We start from the raw sequence: 20,333 nt of genomic DNA on the forward strand, positions 1-20,333 counted from the left end.
TATCATAGTTTTCCTCTAGCAAACTTCCGGCTCATTCTTCGACCCAGATTCCATTTGCACTAGTTTCCCTGCCAAATTCATGACACATTCGACATGCGGACATAATCACGATTACTTTCCCGATTTACCTGTCTTCATTGTCGTTCACTTTCCCCGCGCATTCTTCTGCCGAATTGCCATTGACTAATGATTCAGTTGACCATAAAATAAAAAGTAACCAAAGTAAAACCAAAACATATTCGCACAAGGGAAAACCAGTTCTCCGCCGAGGGCTCCACTGGATTTTGGGGGCTGACAAATTTGCTGACAAATTCAAGGCACAGCCACAAAAGCTGCCAGCCATCAATCAATCCATTAAAAAGAATGCACCGCACAAATGACTCAAGGAACGCCACCTACAAAAATGTACGCTAACCCTCCCAGAGGAGGTGGAAGAGGGATGAGGAGGGGGGAGCTGGGGTCGTGATCCTTTTTGGGATGATCGTTCTTCCGACGACTGGCGAAATTATCAGCAAACATGTTGATTGTTATTGATCAGCGATGCTGATTAAAGCGACGGGACCCCGGGAGTTACCTTTCGAAGGGATCGCATTGGACATCGGATATCCATGGCCTGGGTGGCCATCAAAGCGACACTATGTCGCCTGTCAAAATTCTTAATCAAATACGCAGCGGAATGTCATCATTATGCAAAAGAGGCCTACCTCTGGAAGGCATCCAGGGAGCCTCCACTCTTTGGAGACATGCAAAGAGCTTGCCGCTTGCCGCTTGCTGCAGACATTTACAATTACATGGGGCATGGATTGGTGGTGACTGCCACCTCTTCTAGTCTCTTGGAGCCTCCGCTTGACAGACGGCCAACAACATTTGCGCCACATTTACTTCACACGGCGGCCGTCGTCGTCGTCTTCATCGTCTCCAAAGTCCTTCTCTCTCTCCGTTGCTGTGACATTTTAATCGCATTTGCTAAAACTCAGTGAACAATTCCCCTGCCAGCGGCAAAGGGATGCAAGAACAGAGTTCTTTGCTGTGCCTAATTAGCAGAATATTTAGACACTCTACTAGCCATGAACGGAGGAACAGGAGTTCTATAAACATCGATAGGAGTTTCCGAAAGTAAACAGCCGCAAAGGTTAATCCTAAGAGAATGTATACATAAATTTCAGGATCAGATTCTTTAAAGAAAGGACTTATCTTCTTGACTGAATTACAAATAGACAAGGTTTCTCTGAAAATCACTAGAAAATACTCAGGAAAAAACCATTTGAAAGTCTAGTTTTTCACAGCTTAATCTCGCATTGCTGGTAATAAAGATAAAACTATTCTCTGGAGCACTCATTGGGTTCCCCCAATCTGATCATATAGTCACCATACCTTCACCAATAGACAGAAGAAACCCCGAGTGAAGCTGAAGCTCCCCGTCTACGACTGTCATTAAAAGAGAGGATCGCGAACGCGCGCGACTCGCACACGCATTTTACGAGGCAGAGGCAATCCGCGAGATCTGGGCGTTCCTCTGCTACCTCCCCCCAGAGCACATCTGTGGCCTGGCACACTGTGACAAAGCGTAGCCAGAGCCTCCAAGACTGAAGAAAGAGCCTCCTGAAGCCTGAGCCTGATGATAGCTTACTTAGTGACTGGGGAGAGGGGTCTGGAGTCTCAAGTCTTCTCTCCCTTGCATCTGTATCTGTATCTGTGTGTGTTTGTGTGTGTGTGTGTGTAATGTATGAAGCGGATTTGCGCAGACCGCATCGCCTTATTTAGGAGATCGTGATAAAAGTTGGAAGTCGCTTGATTTATGTCAACGCACACACCAGAGCCACAGAGCCCAGAACCCAGAGGGACTTGGACAGAAGAAGAACTCCAGATCCGATACCGCCTAAGATTCTCATACCCGTTCGCATTCGCATCCCAATGCCGCTCAGCCTCATTGAATTTAAGTGCCAAATTAGGAACAATATTGAAGCACAATTGCCGGGGAAGGGAGCAGCCAGCTCTCTGTAGAAAGCAAGCCCCCAAACACTGTCACTGGATGAAGTGAGCTGTCACGTTTGCGGTCTGCTTATGTCAGATTCAGCTGCAACCGTCTGCGATCTGCGGTCTACGGTCTCAGTCTCAGCCTCTCCTTTAAGCCCTTTAAAATGTGTTGTTATGATCGGGCGGCAGCGATAAGTTAAGTTTCAGATGGAAGATGGAAGTTGGTACTGAAACGGAGACTGGAACTGCGACTGCGACTGCGATTTCGACTGGAACTGCGACTGGGATGCAATCTCAGTTGCAGCCTTGCGACAGGATCTAAAGTTACGCGGCATTGGGTTTTAGGTTTTTCGACTTTCGATGCAAATCATTTTACGTGTTGGCGACATTAAGCGCGAAATGACCCCGTTATCCCACTTGTCATCATCACTTCATAAATTAATGCAAAAAACCAAGGAGGTAGCGATGCCACAGACACGGACCCAACCTCCTCCTTTTGGGCCCATCTGTGGTGAGGGCACAAAGAGGGTCAAGATCAGAAACAGAAGTTGTAGTCCCTCCCAGTTAGGGTGGAAATTTTGAATCATAAACTTAATTCCTAGCCTACTATTCTCCTCTATCCACCTCGCCCCTGCCAACAGTCTCGAATTTGTGCCGACAAATTGGTCCCTTTAGCTGCGCTTGTCTGTGTGTCTTTGTGTGTGTCTTGGCCTGGCCAAAACCAAACCAAAGAAACGGATCTCTCTGGCGGAGGAGAGACTCTCGAGACACTCGGTCTGGGGCCGCCTCGAGTGTGTGCTCCGCTTTGCGATTACGATCACTTTTAGATCCAATATATCAGAGGCGCGTTGACGTTGTACATTGGACGACAATTGATATAAGTTGTGGTGAAAAGTTTAGTGGCATTCAACGATTGCTTTGCTAGATTAAAAGCGACAGGCAGCCGGGACGGGACGGGACTTGGACTCAGACTCAGACTCGGCTCCGGACTGGACTTGGACATCGATGTGGACCTGAAGCTGGAGCTGGAACGAGGCGGCACCGGGATCGAGGCGACTGTTGGCTGCCTGCCTGGCCCACAAATCTTATGCGGTCCCACCAACAATCACAATGCCAGAGGAAAAAACAGGAAGAAGTCTATATATGCTTGATATTTGGACTTAAGGATACCCCTTCTTAGATTCTTATATTTAAAAAAAACCATATATGCATGAAGGGAGAAAAAACAGTGGAAAAACGGGAAAACACTTTTTATTGTAATCATGATCATTTTCATGGGGGGTACTATCAATAGTTAAATCTGGTACAAATATGACCCTTACTTAAACACCTTATCCGGAATTCAAGATTCTTTCGTAATAAAGAAACACTGATGGACCCACTCTGAGATCTATATTTATTTTCTGGGTTGCAGAACAGTTCGTCCTCCAGCCTGTTACAAGCGTCTCAACAAATGCGGTATACCCAGGTAGCCTCCAAAATACCGATTGCAACAAAGTTAAATAAAATAAGTAAAGAAGCAAGCAGACAAGTCAGCAGACAAATAGCCGCACGTTGTACGTGCCGCTTTGGAATCTGTTTGGGTATACATACATATGTATATCCGTATATATATGTATGTGCCTATATCTGTTGCCATGCTCTCTGTACATTTTATGGTAGTTGAGCTTTTTTAATTGCAGCCACAGCCACGGCAACAGCCGCTGCTTCAGCAGCAGCAGCAGCCACAGGAGCGGCCACATGTACCCATCGTCCGTCGCCCCGTTAACAGTAAAACGCAAAATTATGCGATGCTACGTGATGACAACAAGGTGGAGCATTCCAATACGTCTCGCAGATGCTATCAGATCCATGGGGCATATGCCTGGGCCTGTGGCCAGGCCCACTGTCGGTTATTACGTATAAATTAGGGTAAATTATTATAATAACGAACATTAGATGCTCTCTTTAATAAGGAATTTTTGTGGGTTTTATTTTGAATATTTCATTGATTATATATGTAGTGATTGGGAGGGCAAAGTTTCTATGAAAGCTGAAATCTCGGCAGTTACTGTGCAGTATTATTCGCTATTTATGGATTCGATTTGGGCAACATATTCTACAGCTAAAGGACAAATTTTTCACACTTACCATTAAACATTCTCCATACAGACTCCTTTTACTTCTTTTCATATTCGCTATGCCCCACCTTTTAAAGGGTACACCACGAGTTTATCATCAAATGACATCTAATGAGTTAGACATTGCCGCTTAGCGGGTCCCAGAGCGTGTCTCAACCTGCGGCTGCTTCTGCGGCTCAGCGCACCTTGAAGTTCGGATCACTCGGAGGAGGAGGCTGGAACCTGTTGCCAAATATCTCGTAGATTTAGTGAGATTTATGCCTTTCCAAGGCTTAGAAAGAAATTTGGATGACTCAAGGCGTGTGAGGCGACTCAGTTTTGATGTGGAAACTGTTGTTGATGAATCAGCTGAGAAATCTGCATGTGTATCTGCATTTAAGCGGAGGAAAAAACCCAACCAACCAACAAAAGTTGTCACCTTCCCGAAGACGGAAATGATGATTGGGCTACCGAAGTGTTGAATCAGTCCCTGTTCCCTGGTCACCGGGAAGATGGCCGCAATTGATAAGTCGGAACGGGAGAGTCTTGCGAGAGCGGCCTTTTAGCAGCGAGTGGGTGCATTGGGTGCAGTGGGTGGGCAGTGACTGGTACGCCCCCTGGCCTGGCCTGGCCTGGAGTGCAATAGAGTCTTGCCGATCGACTGAAATCGACGATCCGCAGATCCTAAGCCAATGTGCGGCCAACAAAAGCAGCGGGTGACGGCGCGGCGCACACAGCGGGCCGCCTCCTTCAGGTCGGATTTGTGCGTCGTCTCTGGATGGGAGTCGGAGTCGAAGTCGGAGACGGAGTCTGAACCGAAGTCAAACTGCGTGGATGTCGTCCTTTTGGTGGAAGGTGGAAACAGTTTAGGTTAATGCCATAAGCAGCAGCAGGCCAAACCCAACGGCAGCGGTTAACTGGAAAACCACACGTGCCTCTAAAGGCGACCACATGCAGATCTATATGGCCACACCACAGCGACACAGCAACATACAAAATACAGATTCCAGCAGCCGCATCCACATCCACAATCCACATCCTGGGACACACTCGCCACAGTAGCTGCTCTGGCATTCGTTTCGCATTTGGAAACGCTTTCATTATAACCCAGTCGAAGTGGGTTCTCGGTTCTGGGATCCTGCCGTGAGACGCGCTAACATTTAAATTTGTGGAAAATGAACCTCAGAGAGGGTCCTCCTCCTCCTCCTCCTCCTCCTCCTCCTCCTCATGCTCCGACTGCTTCTCGGGCAATGTTACGGCTTATCAAAACATAGTCAATATTTAATTAACACGAACGCAGCAAGCCAGCAAGGGGGACGCCTCGTTTCGCTTCGGACTTGAGTCATGGACGAGACGGAACGATGGCCCGAATGATTTATGATCTCTTATGTGAAATTTTCACTCTCCATCTCTTTCTGCTGTAGCTCTGTATCGGTTTCTGTTTCTGTATGTCCTTTTTCTTTCTGTTTACCAATTGCGCTCACCACGAATCAATGTGCGAGCCGACAAAGGAACAGTTGATCTAAATAGTGTACTTAATTGTTGGTAAATACCCTCCTCGTACGCAGTGTTCGCCTAAATGCTGAGCAAATGAATTGATTATCGCATCCCGCACAGTAAACACTCATCCTAAACACACAATGAATACACTCTGGTGGTTTTTACTCTATTAAGATGATCCCAAAAGCACATGTAAATTTCCTTCCTTCACTTTGTTGACTGGACACTGTAACTTCTCTTATTTTGTTCTACCATCAATCAACTGCGCATCAAATTAATTCCACCTCGTATTACAAAACCAACAATTAGCTGTAAATGCTCAAGAGTGAAGAGAGAGAGAGAGCGAGCCACAAGCTGCCTCCACTCTCTTGGTTGTTTGCTTACATGCAAAAACATGCAAAACACAGAGCGACAATAAGAAGAAGAACAAGAGGAGAAGAGGAAATTAAATGTAAGAAGTGCAGCTTTTGCAGGCCAGCGCAAGGTGCACTAAATTAAGGTGGTGCCTTGCCCATAAATTCTCTTATCATAGATGCCAATAAGTACAGAATTCTTCTCGCCGCATGATGCAAATAGAGAAGCAGTGGCTACTAAAATAGAATTACTACTTTGGTGCGCACCCTACTTAAAAATCACTTTTGCAAGAGGCAAAGCAATCGACTTAGGCGAGAGAGTCTCATGACAGCAGAAGAGATGCCCCCCAAGCGAAGTGAAACCTGATCTTTAACCCAAGAAGCTTGTTACCTCCACTCATATAATCATAGAAAAATTCATAATTTAAGGCTTTTTTTGTTTTCTTTTAATTGTATAAATATGTTTATTTATTAACTTATTGTTTTGCTGTCTCTCTCTATGCATATAAGTACATTAATTGCGTTTATTTTTTAGCTGATTTATTGGTAAATAAAACAGAAAATTTCTAGAATTTTACACTGTCTGCATTTTATAATTATTTTATTTTTTTTATAATAAATTTAAATTGTATAAATAGCGGAAAAAACATGTACAATCTTATTGCCGGGCACTTACAAAAAGAAATAAAAAGAACAAAAACAATTTCGGGGTAATTTTTTGTTGAAATTTTTGTTTTGTTTTTGTGATTTTTTTTGTGCAAATTTTGTCTCATTTTTATTCATTTAAAATTTAAACTTAAACAAAACAATTGCATATCGTAATATTTATTTGATAATGTTTTTTTATTGTTTATTATTAATATTATTATTAATTTTATGTAATACATTTTCAACGTGTTTTATTTTCATTTTTCATTTTAAAATAAAAATACTTATGATTTAGGGGTGTGTTTGTGTGTGTGTTTTTTGTTGTTGTATTATTATTAAGTTTTAATTAATTTCGTTATTCATAAAAATATAGCGAGGGGGCGGGGGGTAAATGTTCAATTTTTAAGGCAAGAGAATTGCAGCTGATTGTCGTTTATATGTCTAAATGTTGCTAAGGGATTTTAAACCCTCTGTGAGTGTGGCTTTTGTGGCCGTTAGTACTGAAAGCGCAAGAAGCTCAAGCTTAATTGCACTTTCGTGGGCAACATAAGCCACACTGGAGAAAGCTTCTTGCAACATGTTGCTGGAGTGTATGTGTATGTAGTTCTGAACAAGCGGTTAAGTGTTGCTTCCTTCCGGTTGTTGCTGTTGCTGTATCGGTTACTCCGACTGGGCGTTGCTATATCGGTTATTGTTGCTTTAGCGGTTAATGATGCTGTATAGGAATATCCTGCTTGGATCCTGTTGGATCCTTTAGGGGATGTTCGGTCATCCCCGAATACTGCTGGATCGAGTGATTATATTGCTTGTTTAATGTTGCTTAAGCGAAAGCTCTATCGGTTATTGTAGCTAGGAATAAATGTTCCACTGATTCCTTTAGTGGTTTCTTTTACCTCCCATAACCACCACGCCCACAGGTGTCCTTGTGTAGATTTCTGCAAATATTTTGAAGAGAATTTTGTTGCTTCTTTTCTGTTCTTTTGTGGCTGCTTTTGTTGTTGCTGTTGCTGTTGGTGTTGGTGGTGCTGCGCCTGCGCAACATTTTGTGAATGTTTTTTGTTGATGGATGTGGGGGGCGTGGCAAGTGCATTGAAGAGACCAAAGAAACCAAAAAAAAATCGAAATAGATAAAACCAACACCCAATCTAGCCATCCATTCATTCATTATAGTACACGATGCTGTGGCTTGTGTTGGACTTATTCTTAGAGTTTTTTATTTAATTATTTTTGAGTGGTGCATGAAGAAGGCGGTGTGTGTGTGCTTGTTGCAGCTGTAGCTGTGGCTTTTGCTTTTACTTTTGCGGCTGTCGCTTCGTTTTGCTGTTCAGATCCCATTCAAATGGATATATAGTATATATATATAAGATATAGCTGTGATATTGCGTGCTGTTGTTGGTGCTGCGGTGCTTAGATATCGGGTTTACTTTATATATTGCTCTGTATGTGCGGTTTTTTTTATATATATATTTATATATATATATTGTATGTATATATATGGTATTTTAGCTTATCGCCAAACACACTGACTACATCTACAAATAGAAGAGAGAGAGAAAACAAGAAAAATATAGAGAATAATTCGTGATGTGGCAGAAGGTTGTGCGATAATTCAGTGAATAGAACAAATTACAATATTAATGATATATTAACAAAGCGATTCGGTGCTTTTCTGTATACCCCCTAAATAGAATTGCGATTTCGGTTCTTTTATGGTTGGTTATGTGTATGTGTATGTGAGTGTGTGCTTTTGTGGGTGTGTGAGGTTGTATATATGAATGCGTTTAAGCTTTGTGTATAATTCGAGAGCTTTTGTCCGGAAACTACCTCAATTTTATGGCTTATGTCCTCAATAATTTATCGGATTGTTAGATTAAAGTTCTACCAAAATTGGTATTTCCTATTGGAAGCATTTGATAAAGAAATATGTGGCTTTAAGGGTTGAAATTTCTCATTCAACCGATACCAAAAGGTTTTTATACTATATTTATACTAATACATATATGCCAGAGAGACCAAGAGAGACTATGTAAATACTTCTGACCTGTTGCCCCAACATAAATGGTGCTTTTCTCCACAAATGTTAAACATATTATTCATTCATTTATGATCCATTATAATAGTTAGAAATGATTTTTAATAATTAAATCATAGCTCTCATTAACATATGATACTTTTTTTGACTCTTTTCTTCGGTATTTAGCTATTTCTCAATTAGAGAGAATTACGCTCATTGAAAGGTGATTACTCCAAACATACATTACTACTACATACATATATCTAGCTTTAGAACTTGATATATGAATAATCTGCCTGTGCAAAACGTTTCTTTATCAAAGTGCTTTTCCCTGGCGGCTATAAATAGCTCTGGTATATCTATCTTATATGCCATATCACAAATTTATTTCTTTTCACACTTAATTCTAAACATTTAAGGGTTTTTTATATCCAGTAATAGAACTTGAGCTATGAATAATCTGCCTGAGGCAAAACGTTTTCCCATGAAAGTGATTCCCACTGGCAATGAATATAGTAGATGTCTGAATGATGAATACACCTAGGTTTTGCACCTATATAACTGTGGATATATTACGAATGCTTGTTTGTTCTTGACCAACACCGAAAAGAAGGGATTCTGATCCATGCACTTAAAACTTAGATATACCCAGGCATGTACTATTTGTGTGTGTGTGTATGTATATACAACCCCAAGGCACAACCCTGACTTGGATGCGTTTGAATTGGAAGGTCTAAGGGGTGAGGTCAGGTCAGGGGGTAGGGTAGGATGTTAAGACTCACCTGTGCTGGCGAAGATTATCACGCTGCTTGAAGTACTTGCCGCAGACCTCGCACGAGTATGTGATCTCCGGCGATTTGTGGGTGCGCTCGTGGATCATCAGGTTGTATGGCTTGGTGAAACGCCGCTGGCAGTACTTGCAAATGAACTCGCACTTCGGACGCATCTTGCGACGGAAGTCCGACCGGCAGTCATCGTTGTCGATTCGCATTACAGCAAACATTTTGACGGGCGGTATGTGCGCGGCTTCTCCCTCGGGGGCTTTTCGGTGGCTTTTTCGGCGGAGTATACACTCGCTGTACTCACTGCTCTCTCTCTCTGTGCTCTGTGCTCTGGGCTCTCTTTCTCTCCGACTCGCTCTCTTTCCCAACCAACAAATGGGGGACTTGCTTGCTCGTTCTCTCTCTCGCTCTCTCTCGGTCTGTCAGTGGGGGAGTTGCCGTGTGTTGTGTGTTTTGTGTTTGGGGGAGCTTTTGCTCGGTGTACACTCTCTTTCGTTTAATCGCTATCTCTCGCCAGATACCCAGATAACACCGTTAATTGCGGTGAGTGTTGCCAGTTGGTTGGTTTTTTCCTGGTGAAATGCGGCAACGATGCTTCTGTCCAACTATCTTTTTTTTTGTGCTGCTGCTGCCGCTGCTCTATCTGTGATTTCTCCCTATGGTATTGTGGGCGTTTTGGGTGGGCCTTACTGCTGCTGCTGCTGTTGACTTTTTGGTTTATGGCGCACTTTAAGGCAAACACCTAAAAAACAGAGACAAAAATATAAAGTTAGCAACGCCTGCGACAACTTTTATGTGCCAATAAATTCAGACAGCTCAAATATACATATACACATATTGTATATTGTATATTGTATATTCCATCCGACAAGTTGTCTGTGTCCGCTTCGCAGCGGTGCTCACGCAACATGAAAATTTAAAATGACTCATTAACCAACCAGCAACCAAATCCGTGGCTGAAGCTCGGTGTTGACATTTACAAATCACCACAGATGCCCCACACTCATACCATTCCCTCCATGCCCCATACACCATATCCATGCCCAAGTCTCGGATGGTAACCTTCGACGGGCCATATAATAATTTGTCTTCAACGACACCCATCGATTGTTCACCGTTGTCTCTGTGTAGTGCTTTCGGCCCGGCCCGGCCCGGCTCGGTTCGGTTAGGGTAATGTACTGCACTGTACTTTACTTCCGCAAACACAATTGTTCAATTAGCTGTAGAGCAATCAGATGTTTGAGGCTGAAACTATCAGATAACATGAACCCCCATGATAATGAAAGTATATTTAAATACAAGAACTTTACGCCACAATATACCAATATTCAGAGATGATTCTCACATATTTATGTAAGTACAATATCATAGTTCTTGCTTCGGCAGAACATATACTAAAATTGGAACGACAATATCATAGAAGGCAATTGGCATCATACCAATTTTTATAGAAATTCCCCAGAGAACAACCGAGTTCTTATTGGAAAGTAAACCATAAAGGGCTTAGATCATAATAAAATCCCTACATTTTCGAATTTAAGGCAGTGACTGTTTTGCGTACTAATTTTAATGGAATTTTCATGAGCGAGAGCCGAGTTCCGACAGTATAAAATAGGATTAAATGTGGTAGTCTTGATGAAACAATTGTCCTAAAAAAAATGATTATCTACTCCACTTAGTATACAAATTTTGGCACAATTTCATCGATGGACAACCGAGTTCACTTGGTCAGTTCTTAGCATTTCTTATGAAACTGAGTCATAACAATAATTCACCCCATTGGGGCTACTCCCCCGTCGCGTTATAGCCAAGTACAGTTGCCAAATACGCCCTGTTCTTGGCCACTTCATTAAGGTGGCGCTGTAACAAGTTTATTTTTAATTGGCGCCTTGCGAAACCGAATGATATTTATGCCCAACGCTTCTCCTTTGCGATTTCTCGATCCCTCGGTCCAGCGTCCGTGTCCTCGCGGTAGTTAACAACTGTTATTTTTTATGTAATTTTATTTTTGTCATTTCGGCGCCGCTGGATGGCAGTTTTTGTTCTTTTTAGGATATATATTTCTCAGATTTCGTAGTCTTTGCCTTTTCATTCGCTTGGGGTTTTGGGATTCGGATTCGAATTCGGGAATTTCTGTGCGAAACAAAAGGCAGCGCTGACTGGTAGCGACAAGCGTCTCGGCAAGGCCCGATTTCGATATTTATTTATATGTTATGGTGCATTCAGCTCGCAGCTGGAGCACTTTTTGGGTATGGGAACGGGTTCCCGATTCGGGATCGGGACCGGGATCGGGATTGGGTTCGGTTAGGGGAGCTAACGTTGACAACAAAAGCCAAACGTCACAGCGGGTGCTGCACCGGCCGCAGACGGTACGTAGTTATTGTCATTATAACATTAATGCCCACTAAACATATTCAAATTATAACACTGACTTTCCTGACTCTGTATCTTTGTTTGTGTTGGTGGAAGAGGTCCAGGTCTCCGTCTCCGTCCCTGTCCCCGTACCCGGTTGGGTCCATGGCTGCTGGGTCGCTGATCGCATTGGTCATGTCTGTCTCTGTCTCTGTCTCCGTCTCCGTTTCGGTCCCCAGTCTCTCTTGGGGAACTCTCTGCGACTCCTCCAATGTTAATTTGTGTACACAATGTGGCGTCACATTGGCATTTTAACGCCGTTAATCATGCGACACAGGGCGCCTGCATAAGGCCATCCATTCGATATGGATTCTTTGACTCTGTTGCTTTGGTCTCGGATTTGGATTTGGATTTGGATGTGGCTTCGACTTTGGCTATGCTTTACTTTGGCTCCGTCGTCTCTGGCTGGCTTTCAGCGTGGGCTTAAGTGGAGCAGCATTAGCCACGGGTTGCGGCTGGGGGTTAAGCACTCTATTTGGTCATTTGGATGAGTGGCTGAGTCGCAGATGACGATGGATGGAATGATCTGTAGTTGAAGATGACAGCGAATGGGGGGACAGTGCTGTAGAAAGTCAACTGAGCGAAATTTGAGCTCACAATTGAAGGCGAATCGAAGGTTAAGTGCGTTTGCATTAGGGTTCAGGTCATCACATAGGGTTTTGGGACTATCCCAACCATATACATAACTTTTAATGATCCAAAAATAGCTAAAGAATAAAGATTAACAGTAACCCACAAAAATGTCAGACTCTTCTAAAAGCACCTCGGGAACTAGACCTTCAAAAAGATGTAGGAAAACAACCAACGAAAGCTTTTTAAATATTAAGAAAACCAAAGAATGTATCATATGTGGGTTGGACTAACCTTGCACATATCCTAGCACATGTAACTTGGGAACTACATATATCTCAGAAAGAACCAAGAATTGCTCTTTTAAGCACAGACCAAATGCTGTTTTCAGATCATCATAATCTGTTGAAAGTCCATCCAAACAGTCTTGGCATAACATCACACAATCTTGCCAAAAACCATCTTAAAACCCAATGGGCGTTTCTTGGCACCTTCAGACGTCAGCAGCTGACGACGAGGCGATCTCCAACTGTTAGTATTTGGCAACTGCGAATCCGCTTAGCCGTAGAGCCACAGAGGCCACAAAACGAACACCCACAGATCGGATCCGGCCAAAAGAACTGCCCAAATATTGTATAATAAACTGTTGTCCAACGCAAAGATAATCCCATTAATCCGCACTGAAAATAATTAGTGTTGTGTACACTCAGAGAATCTTTCAGAGAGAGAGAGAGAGAGAGAGAGATAGAGTGATAGGAGAGAGACCTTTGCTCAAAAGATGGTTCACACAGCGTGATCCTGACTCTGCCTCCGACACATCCCGAGTCCCGAGTCCCAGTGAAGGGCATGCGAAAGGCGTTAATGCTGCGTGAAATTAGATTTGCAGCAGGGAAAGAGCAGGAGAACCAAATAAAAATGGCATGCAAGCGAAAGAGAGAGATAGAGGGAGATTATTGCATATCTGTGATGGGAAGAAGTGCAAAGTAAGTGCGACTGGAACAGCGCCTTCCACGAACCCACAGACAGAGTTACAGTTTAACACCCCGACAGAACCAGAGCCAGAACCAGAGCCGGTACCAGAGTCAGAGATGAGATAAATGTACGAACGTAGCGGTACGAACGATAACCAGAGTGACACACACGTCGAAGGACCGACCGAGGGACATGGTCAAAAGCGATTACCACACTTCTCCTGTGATCCCTTTCACAAAACACTTCTCTCTTTTTTGGAGGCGGACAGTGAGTTGGCAAGGTGCCATTAAAAATTACAACCGAAAAGTGAAAAAAAAAATAAAAAATACAACGCAGGGAGAGATGACAATAAAGGGACAAAAGGCACCGAAACACACATTTGATACGAATCTAATTGTGCTAATGGCACAGAATTCTTGGGAAAAACACCCACACCGTCACCGAAGAAAAGAGGGATGGATGGAGAGCAGAACCAATATGTTGCCAGTGGAAACAATTAGGATATGTGGCAGTGCACTTCAAGTAGAACAAAAGGTGAATGCAACACACAAGAAAAGATGACCCCAAACAACATACCGCAACAGACAAAGGAAGAAGGATCTCTGGATGGATCTCTGGTTCTCACTCATCTGCTCTTCTCGCCAAAAAACACGGGGAAGAATGGTAAAGAAAGTTGATTTCTTATGGATCTCACATCTCATATCTCTAAGACGATATGACAGTCGGTCAAAGTCAAGGAAGATTAGGTGCCAGCTGATGTCCATTTACAGTAATCGTTTAGCTAATTAGACTCTAATTGATGAGGCACAGCGTGTGGTCTAGACGAGGTCACACACACACACCAGGCAGAAGGCCAGAAAATCAAAAAACCAGAAAACCAGAAGGTTGAAAGTCAAGAAAGAAATGGGAAAAGAATGAAATATGCTCGTAAACGAACTATTCAGGAAAAGTCACAAAAAAATGTCCCTCTTAGTTCTGGAAACTTTTTCAACAACTGTTCGAGCCATTCGACTCGACACTCATTGGTATTTCATAATCCAACGAAAGGCGAAAACTTAATGGCTATCAAACCTATGACTCACCATCTGGAAATTTGGCCAAGTCTGTTTGTCGATGATGAACAGATCATCGTTCAACATTCCTGGCGATGATTCGCTTTGGCTGGTGGTGTGTTGCCTTCTGTGATTAACCTTCTTCTCTAGGCTAGACCTTGTGTTAAGCCACAAGAAGTTTGCCTCGTTTCAGACTGACTCATCTGCGGGCCAAGCTTTCAATGGGGAAGCTTTTGATTTGACCAATTGCCGACGGCTTTTGGTTGATATGTATGTTTTTTGGGAGTCGCAAATAGGAATTTGATGGTTTATAGTTTTTTCTTATATATAAAACTAAGCACTTGTATAGATGCTTCTGAAACTATTACGTTTTGTTATGACCTATTAAAGAGGAATATTGTTTGGGCGGTCAGCCCAAGTACTTAGGGATCCCCGCAAAAATTCAAAATTTTCTTATAGATCGTGAACGTTTCTTTGTTGGAAATATATCTCAAGTGGATACAGAAACGATTTTTGGATGAATCTGGTCAAAAATCATAGAGATATTTTCCCAAAATGATAAAAGCTTTTTTATTTAGAGTCCTTATGGAATATTTCTGATATTAAATTTTAAAAAATCTCTAGATTTTTAAAAGGTTTTTAAGCATCCTGCTAAAAGAATGACAGGCTTTTCTTTCCTAAGAAAAATGTGTCTTACTTAAAGATGAGTTTCCAAGATTCAAAAGTTTTAGTTTTATAACTTTAATCCAATAAGTAGATGGGGAATATAAAAGAAAATTATCAATCCCAATAGGTATTCTACAGTCTCAGTCATGATGAAATTTGGTTCATCTTTATTTTCTCCCCTTGAATAGAAGTTTTTTTAAAAATGTATCTTCCGAATTGTACAATTTTTGGTTTATTTTTAATCTCATAGAATCCAATAGGGATTTCGATTTGCTATCCGCCATTTTGGCAAATGGCGACACTTTCACACGCACACACACAGACACAAGGCAAGGCACCGAAAAAAGCTCCATTTGCCACACGCACGCCATATTAGCATTAGACCAGCAGCTCTATCTCCGTCACGCACACACATTCCCAAAGAGAGAGAGCGAGAGAGAGAGGTAGAGAGAGAGTCACACGCACCCACATTACGTGGCTGTCCAATGAAAGAGCGTAAAACTGGTAGCCGAAGCAACAAGTGAAGACGGGGCATGCGGCAAAGGAAGGGGCATGCAAGTGGCAGAACAAGAACGAGCGCCATTGCTACTGGAATTGAAATTCGAGAATAAAACTTACCCAATGGGAGAGAGCGGAAATGTTACGATGCTGTTCTGCGGTGCTGCTGCTGGGAAACAAACGGGTGGAATGGAATGTTGTGGAAACTGGAAACTGGAATTACGCGACGGCTGTTGGAATCCGTCTGTGTCGTGGCTGTGTCGGGGCTTTGCTCGTACGAGAGTCACGTACTTAACGATGTTGTGGTATTTCTATGGGATCTGATCTGTCTTGGGGATAGATAGATCGCTGGCCTGGCTGATGGCTGATCTCTTTCGGGAGGTGCTCGTACTCGCGAAGGAACTGAGGGAACTACGCACTGCGCGGCACAAAGTTGAATGAATGAATGAATAACTGAAAGAAATAGTAGTCAACGCTGTTGCTGCTGCTGCCTGCTGCTGCTTGCTGCTGCCTGCTGCTGTCTGCTGACGTCGCTGCCAGCGTCGCTGCTGGCAAGTGAGGAAGGCGACGCAGAAGCAGAAGCAGCAGCAGCAGCAACAATCGCTCTGTCTCTGTCTCTGTCGGAGCGAGTGAGTCAGAGCATAAAATACCAGTAGTCCCGAAGCGGGTTCGGGTAAAAGAAGAAACAAAAAAAAAAACTTCGTGCTACTGCGCATGCGCAACACTTAAGCCGTCCCGCTCTCGCGCAGGGCTCCAATCTTCGGGTTTTAGTGTTGTAGTTGTATGCGTGCGTAAGAGAGGAAGCTCTCTTTCGAAAAAGGGGTAACGGTCACAAAACAGTAGCCACAAAATGGCTACAATTCTAAGACCAACAAAATGGCGGTGCGCTTACCTATGCTACGTCGTTCTATATAGCTCCTGCTCTGCTCTTTCCAGATATTACTTATTGATATTGTACTATATATATTCCACAGATCGCTTGCACCGTATAGCCTTTGTAGCAAGAGAGACCTCGGTTGCCACGACGGTAATATTATTAATAAAATATATTTCACTTCCGAACGCTTCTGTGCGCGAGAGTCAACTGCAAAGTTACGATCGAAACTTCAGGCTTGATGGGTTGTAGCTTTTTGTATTTTTTTTACCTTATTTTTTTTGTTATTTTTTGTTGCTCACTCTCCCTCCCGCTCTCTCGGCTGTATGTGCACTGGCTCTGTCCCGCTCTAACCTTACCGCCTCTGAGCGTAAAACAAGTTTTGAGTGCGACTGCTGATTGGTTGGGTCCAGCGATTGAGCTCAAGAGCGAGTGCCGACCGAGTGAGAAAGCGTGTCTGTGCCGCTTGTGCCACGCTCTCCGTTGAGTGTTTTCTGGGGCGTTACATGATTTGACTGTTAATTAGGTTTAAGTAAGGCAACATTTCAATTAAGCACAGCGCCTTAATGAGAGAAAGGTGAGAGCTTTTAATGGCTTAAGCACTCTCCCTCTCTCTCTCATCGCAACGGTAGCCGACTCTCTTTCTGCTCTCTCTCTCTGCAAACTTTCTTTCACTTAGTGTTTAGTGGGCGTGTCCTATTTTGTGGCGCTTTGGGCGGCGCTCTGAAGCCTGTCAAGAGAGCAGCGCAACCGTATTACGCAGTTTCTTTCTTTCCCTGTCTCTTTCTCTCTCTCTGTCTGTCTCTCTTTCGGCTGGTCTTCTTCTGCTTTCAGCTCCATTTTGTTCATATGTGTGGGAAACTTTTCGTTCCTTTTGGCTTTTGCCGCCTTTTGCCCTGTGTGTGGCCTCTTTTGTAGATTGTCTGTTTGTCTTTATCTTTCTATAGATATAGATTCTCCCCCTTGCTCTGCCCCGTCTCCTCTTTCGCAGTGATTTCTCAATGGAATCTCTCATTCACAAAAATATTTCATTAATTTTTTACATCTGTTTGTTTTTGGGGCTCTTTTTGCTGTTTTTAATCAAGTGTTTCGCCAAAAAAGGACTTGCTGGCCAATTTTTTAATTAAGTTTTCGCCTTTCGACATCCAAGCATCAATAAAGTTTAACAAATTATCTCTGTCTCACTGGCCCCTCCATCTCATTGTCTCTCACTCTCCGTTTTTGGGCATTTTTAAGTGCAATCTGTTGGCGGGGTATTCAATGGAGCTCCAACTCCATTTGATGGCTTCATTTTTTTTGGTTTGCTTTTGTTTTTGTGTCAAATTTGCATATTTTAAATGGGCAATCACGAGTCTCGTCTCCTAAAGGAGACGCTCCAACAATTGTGAGGAGCTTCCTTATGGAGGCGAAACTAATTATGAAACGTCCACAGATAAAGCTCCACAAAAAAAAATCAGAAATGAAAAATCAGCTTAAAGACTTCGGGGGTGAAAAAAATATATTAAATATATCAAAGATGTGTATATGGTATAATAAGAAGAACTCGATGCACAAAATGTTTGAAAATATCATCCGAAATATTCTACATGGCTCTTCAAGGCCCTCCCATCAGTTTTCTTTTGCTTTTGACTCACCTCAAAAGTCTTTCCAATGTTCTTTTAACCCATTTGAACTGCTATCCATCATCCGTCTATCAAATGCCCTCTCAAAGACCCTTCAAAACCCATTCAAATGGACTACCCTTCTAGAGCGAATGATTCAAATGACTTGCCACAACTTTCTCAATGACCAAATCAACCTCAAAGAAGACAATCTACAGCCCCAGCAGACACAGACACAGACAGTGCACAAAAAAGTATTAAATTTCATTAATTGCCAAAATTAAAAAGGCAAACAAAATCAGGCAGGCAACAGGCAATGGCACAACAAAAACACCAACAAAAAGATTGGTGAAAAATTAAAAATTCATACGGCAGCGATGCGGTCACATAAATTTTAGAGGGGCAGACAGCAGACAGATGCAAAAAAATTATAATAAATATATGTGCGAATACACGGAAAGAAATTATACTCGATATTGATGGGAAATGTGATGCCTAAAATTGGTTTTGCAACAAAATTCAGATTATAAACGTACATAGACCCTGCGTAATACAACATTTACTCCCATTTGTTACCATACTTTTTCTGTCTGTGTAAGTGCGAATCTGTTGAAGAAGCACCACCAAGCAAATGCTAAAGACGTGGGCGTTCAATGGGCTCTGATCTTTTTGTTTGGGGTTTTTTTATATTTTGGTTAATAATAATGAAACTGGACCGCAGCCACCGCAATAAGGCGTTGTCAACAGTTGGAGATGATGATACCCGATGATGATGACGAGACCTGGCTCTTGGATCTGGGCCTCCATCTTCATTTGGCACACGGTAGTTGTCTCGGTTGTCATTTAGCCGGAGTTCTCTCATTCAAGGTGTACTGGAAAATCATTCGAAGCCAACAGAAGAGGTCTTTCTCAGTGTCGTGACTTGATTTATTTTGGCCCACACTTGGGCCCAGACTTGGAGACTTGGTTTATACATAAATTTGAATTATGGTACGCTGGCTCGTAAATTCGTTGGATGATGTTTCTATTTTAACAGTTAGTCGGAGGTAGGAACCGACCGAGCAACCGAACGATCTATCAATGAACTCGCAGCTGAATGAACTGCCCCGAAACCTGAACACCGTCCATTCGCATTCGATTGATCGAATCGAATCGAATCGAATCCCTCATTTGATATGCAGTTTCGATCTTCAGTTTGTATGCTAATTTCCTGTCCGTTCGGTTTTCAGTTTCAGTTTTTAGATATCCATTGTGTTCGCCTTTTCAGTTGGTTTTTGTTTGTATTTTTTATTTAATTTTAATTTTTATTTCGTAAATTTTAAATTTGTTGTCACTTCTGTGGGAGCAGCAAAAGGTTTTTCCACTCTCCACCGACTGACGACTGGCTTTCGATCGCTGTTGCTCGTTTTTAGTTTTTTTTTTGTTTTGCTTTTTTTATTATAATTGGGTGCGGTTCGGTGTGGTTCGGTAGTGTTTCTGCAGAACTCTATGAATCGACGCTATTGTTCAGATATACGAAACACACACACGGCTCTTTTTTGTGCGGCAGCAGCCATAGAAATTAATAAAATTTATGGTTTATTTGGAATTCTTGTTCGTTTTTTTCGGTCATTAATTCGCCATAAAGAAGTAGGCAAAGTGTGTGGCAAAAGCTTTTAGAGTCGAATGACAGGGGAGGAGCTGTAGCTGTTATTTGGGTGAATTTTTCGAATGATAACTCTATTGGGAGCAGAGTTACGATCGTATAACTTGGTGTGGATTTGTTTTTAGTGCAGATTTCTCTCTTTTTGAGTACTTTTATTGCAGTAAAAGGTGCTGGCCGTAAAATGAGACCAGTGTTCATTACAATTTTCATCAAAAGTGTACTTTAAGTTAAGAATCCTGAGATACCCCGTATGTTAAACATCTCATTTAACACATAATCCCTTTTGCACTTGTTTTCATTCATTCTTAAGCATCCCCATCAAAAACTAACCAACGTACCCCGGCTCCCATAACACTTATCGCTGAACAATTTATCTGAAAAGGTGTCAACCCATGTCTTCTAGATTACTATATGGCATACCCTCCAACTCTGCCATCCCCATCCTCTCTTTTGTGTTTAAAAACCTGTAAATTGTCCTATTTTCATGGGAAGACAATCGCCCTTCTATACAAATTACCAGCCCACATCTTTTGTGAGAGTTTTCACTTTGATTCGAACTGATTTACGATCGACTTGGTTCTTTGGTGGTGTCCTAAGCGCCACATGAACTTCCGTTCCATTCCATTTGAGAGAGAGGTGAGGTGAGGTGTCGCCCGCGTGGGTGTCTCTC

General features: G+C 42.6%; 1 protein-coding gene and 1 long non-coding RNA gene across 4 annotated transcripts in view; both read right to left on the reverse strand.

Annotated features, from left to right (window-relative positions):
* Positions 1-5,256, reverse strand: part of LOC117183983 (uncharacterized) — an 80,570-nt gene extending 75,314 nt beyond the window's left edge. Inside the window, exon 1 of the long non-coding RNA XR_004469115.1 lies at positions 4,108-5,256. This is a non-coding gene — a long non-coding RNA (uncharacterized lncRNA). The remainder of the gene's footprint in view (positions 1-4,107) is intronic.
* Positions 5,257-7,321: 2,065 nt separating this feature from the next.
* drm (odd-skipped family member drumstick) lies at positions 7,322-16,653 on the reverse strand. Of its 3 annotated transcripts, none has more exons than XM_015180621.2 (3): positions 16,436-16,653; positions 9,374-10,115; positions 7,322-7,512 (listed from the first exon to the last, which is right to left on the reverse strand). In XM_015180621.2, the coding sequence occupies exons 2-3, from the start codon at positions 9,592-9,594 to the stop codon at positions 7,467-7,469; spliced, it is 267 nt and encodes an 88-aa protein (XP_015036107.1). In that variant the 5' UTR covers positions 9,595-10,115; positions 16,436-16,653; the 3' UTR covers positions 7,322-7,466. The 3 variants fall into 3 exon arrangements, with proteins under 3 accessions (XP_015036107.1, XP_015036108.1, XP_033236021.1); XM_015180622.2 differs by lacking the exon at positions 16,436-16,653 and adding an exon at positions 15,664-16,022; XM_033380130.1 differs by lacking the exons at positions 7,322-7,512; positions 16,436-16,653 and adding exons at positions 7,823-8,109; positions 15,664-16,021.
* Between the last annotated feature and the right edge of the window lie 3,680 nt (positions 16,654-20,333).

This window comes from Drosophila pseudoobscura, chromosome 4 (assembly GCF_009870125.1).
Source record: "Drosophila pseudoobscura strain MV-25-SWS-2005 chromosome 4, UCI_Dpse_MV25, whole genome shotgun sequence".
Taxonomy (NCBI): Eukaryota; Metazoa; Arthropoda; class Insecta; order Diptera; family Drosophilidae; genus Drosophila; species Drosophila pseudoobscura.

Bases quoted from the DNA above. Each gene is read 5' to 3' on its own strand.
- drm (XM_015180621.2), bottom strand. From the start codon at position 9,594: ATGTTTGCTGTAATGCGAATCGACAACGATGACTGCCGGTCGGACTTC. The intron at 7,513-9,373 runs GTGAGTCTTAAC...AAATATTTGCAG, and splicing joins GATAATCTTCGCCAGCACAG to AAATCTACACAAGGACACCT.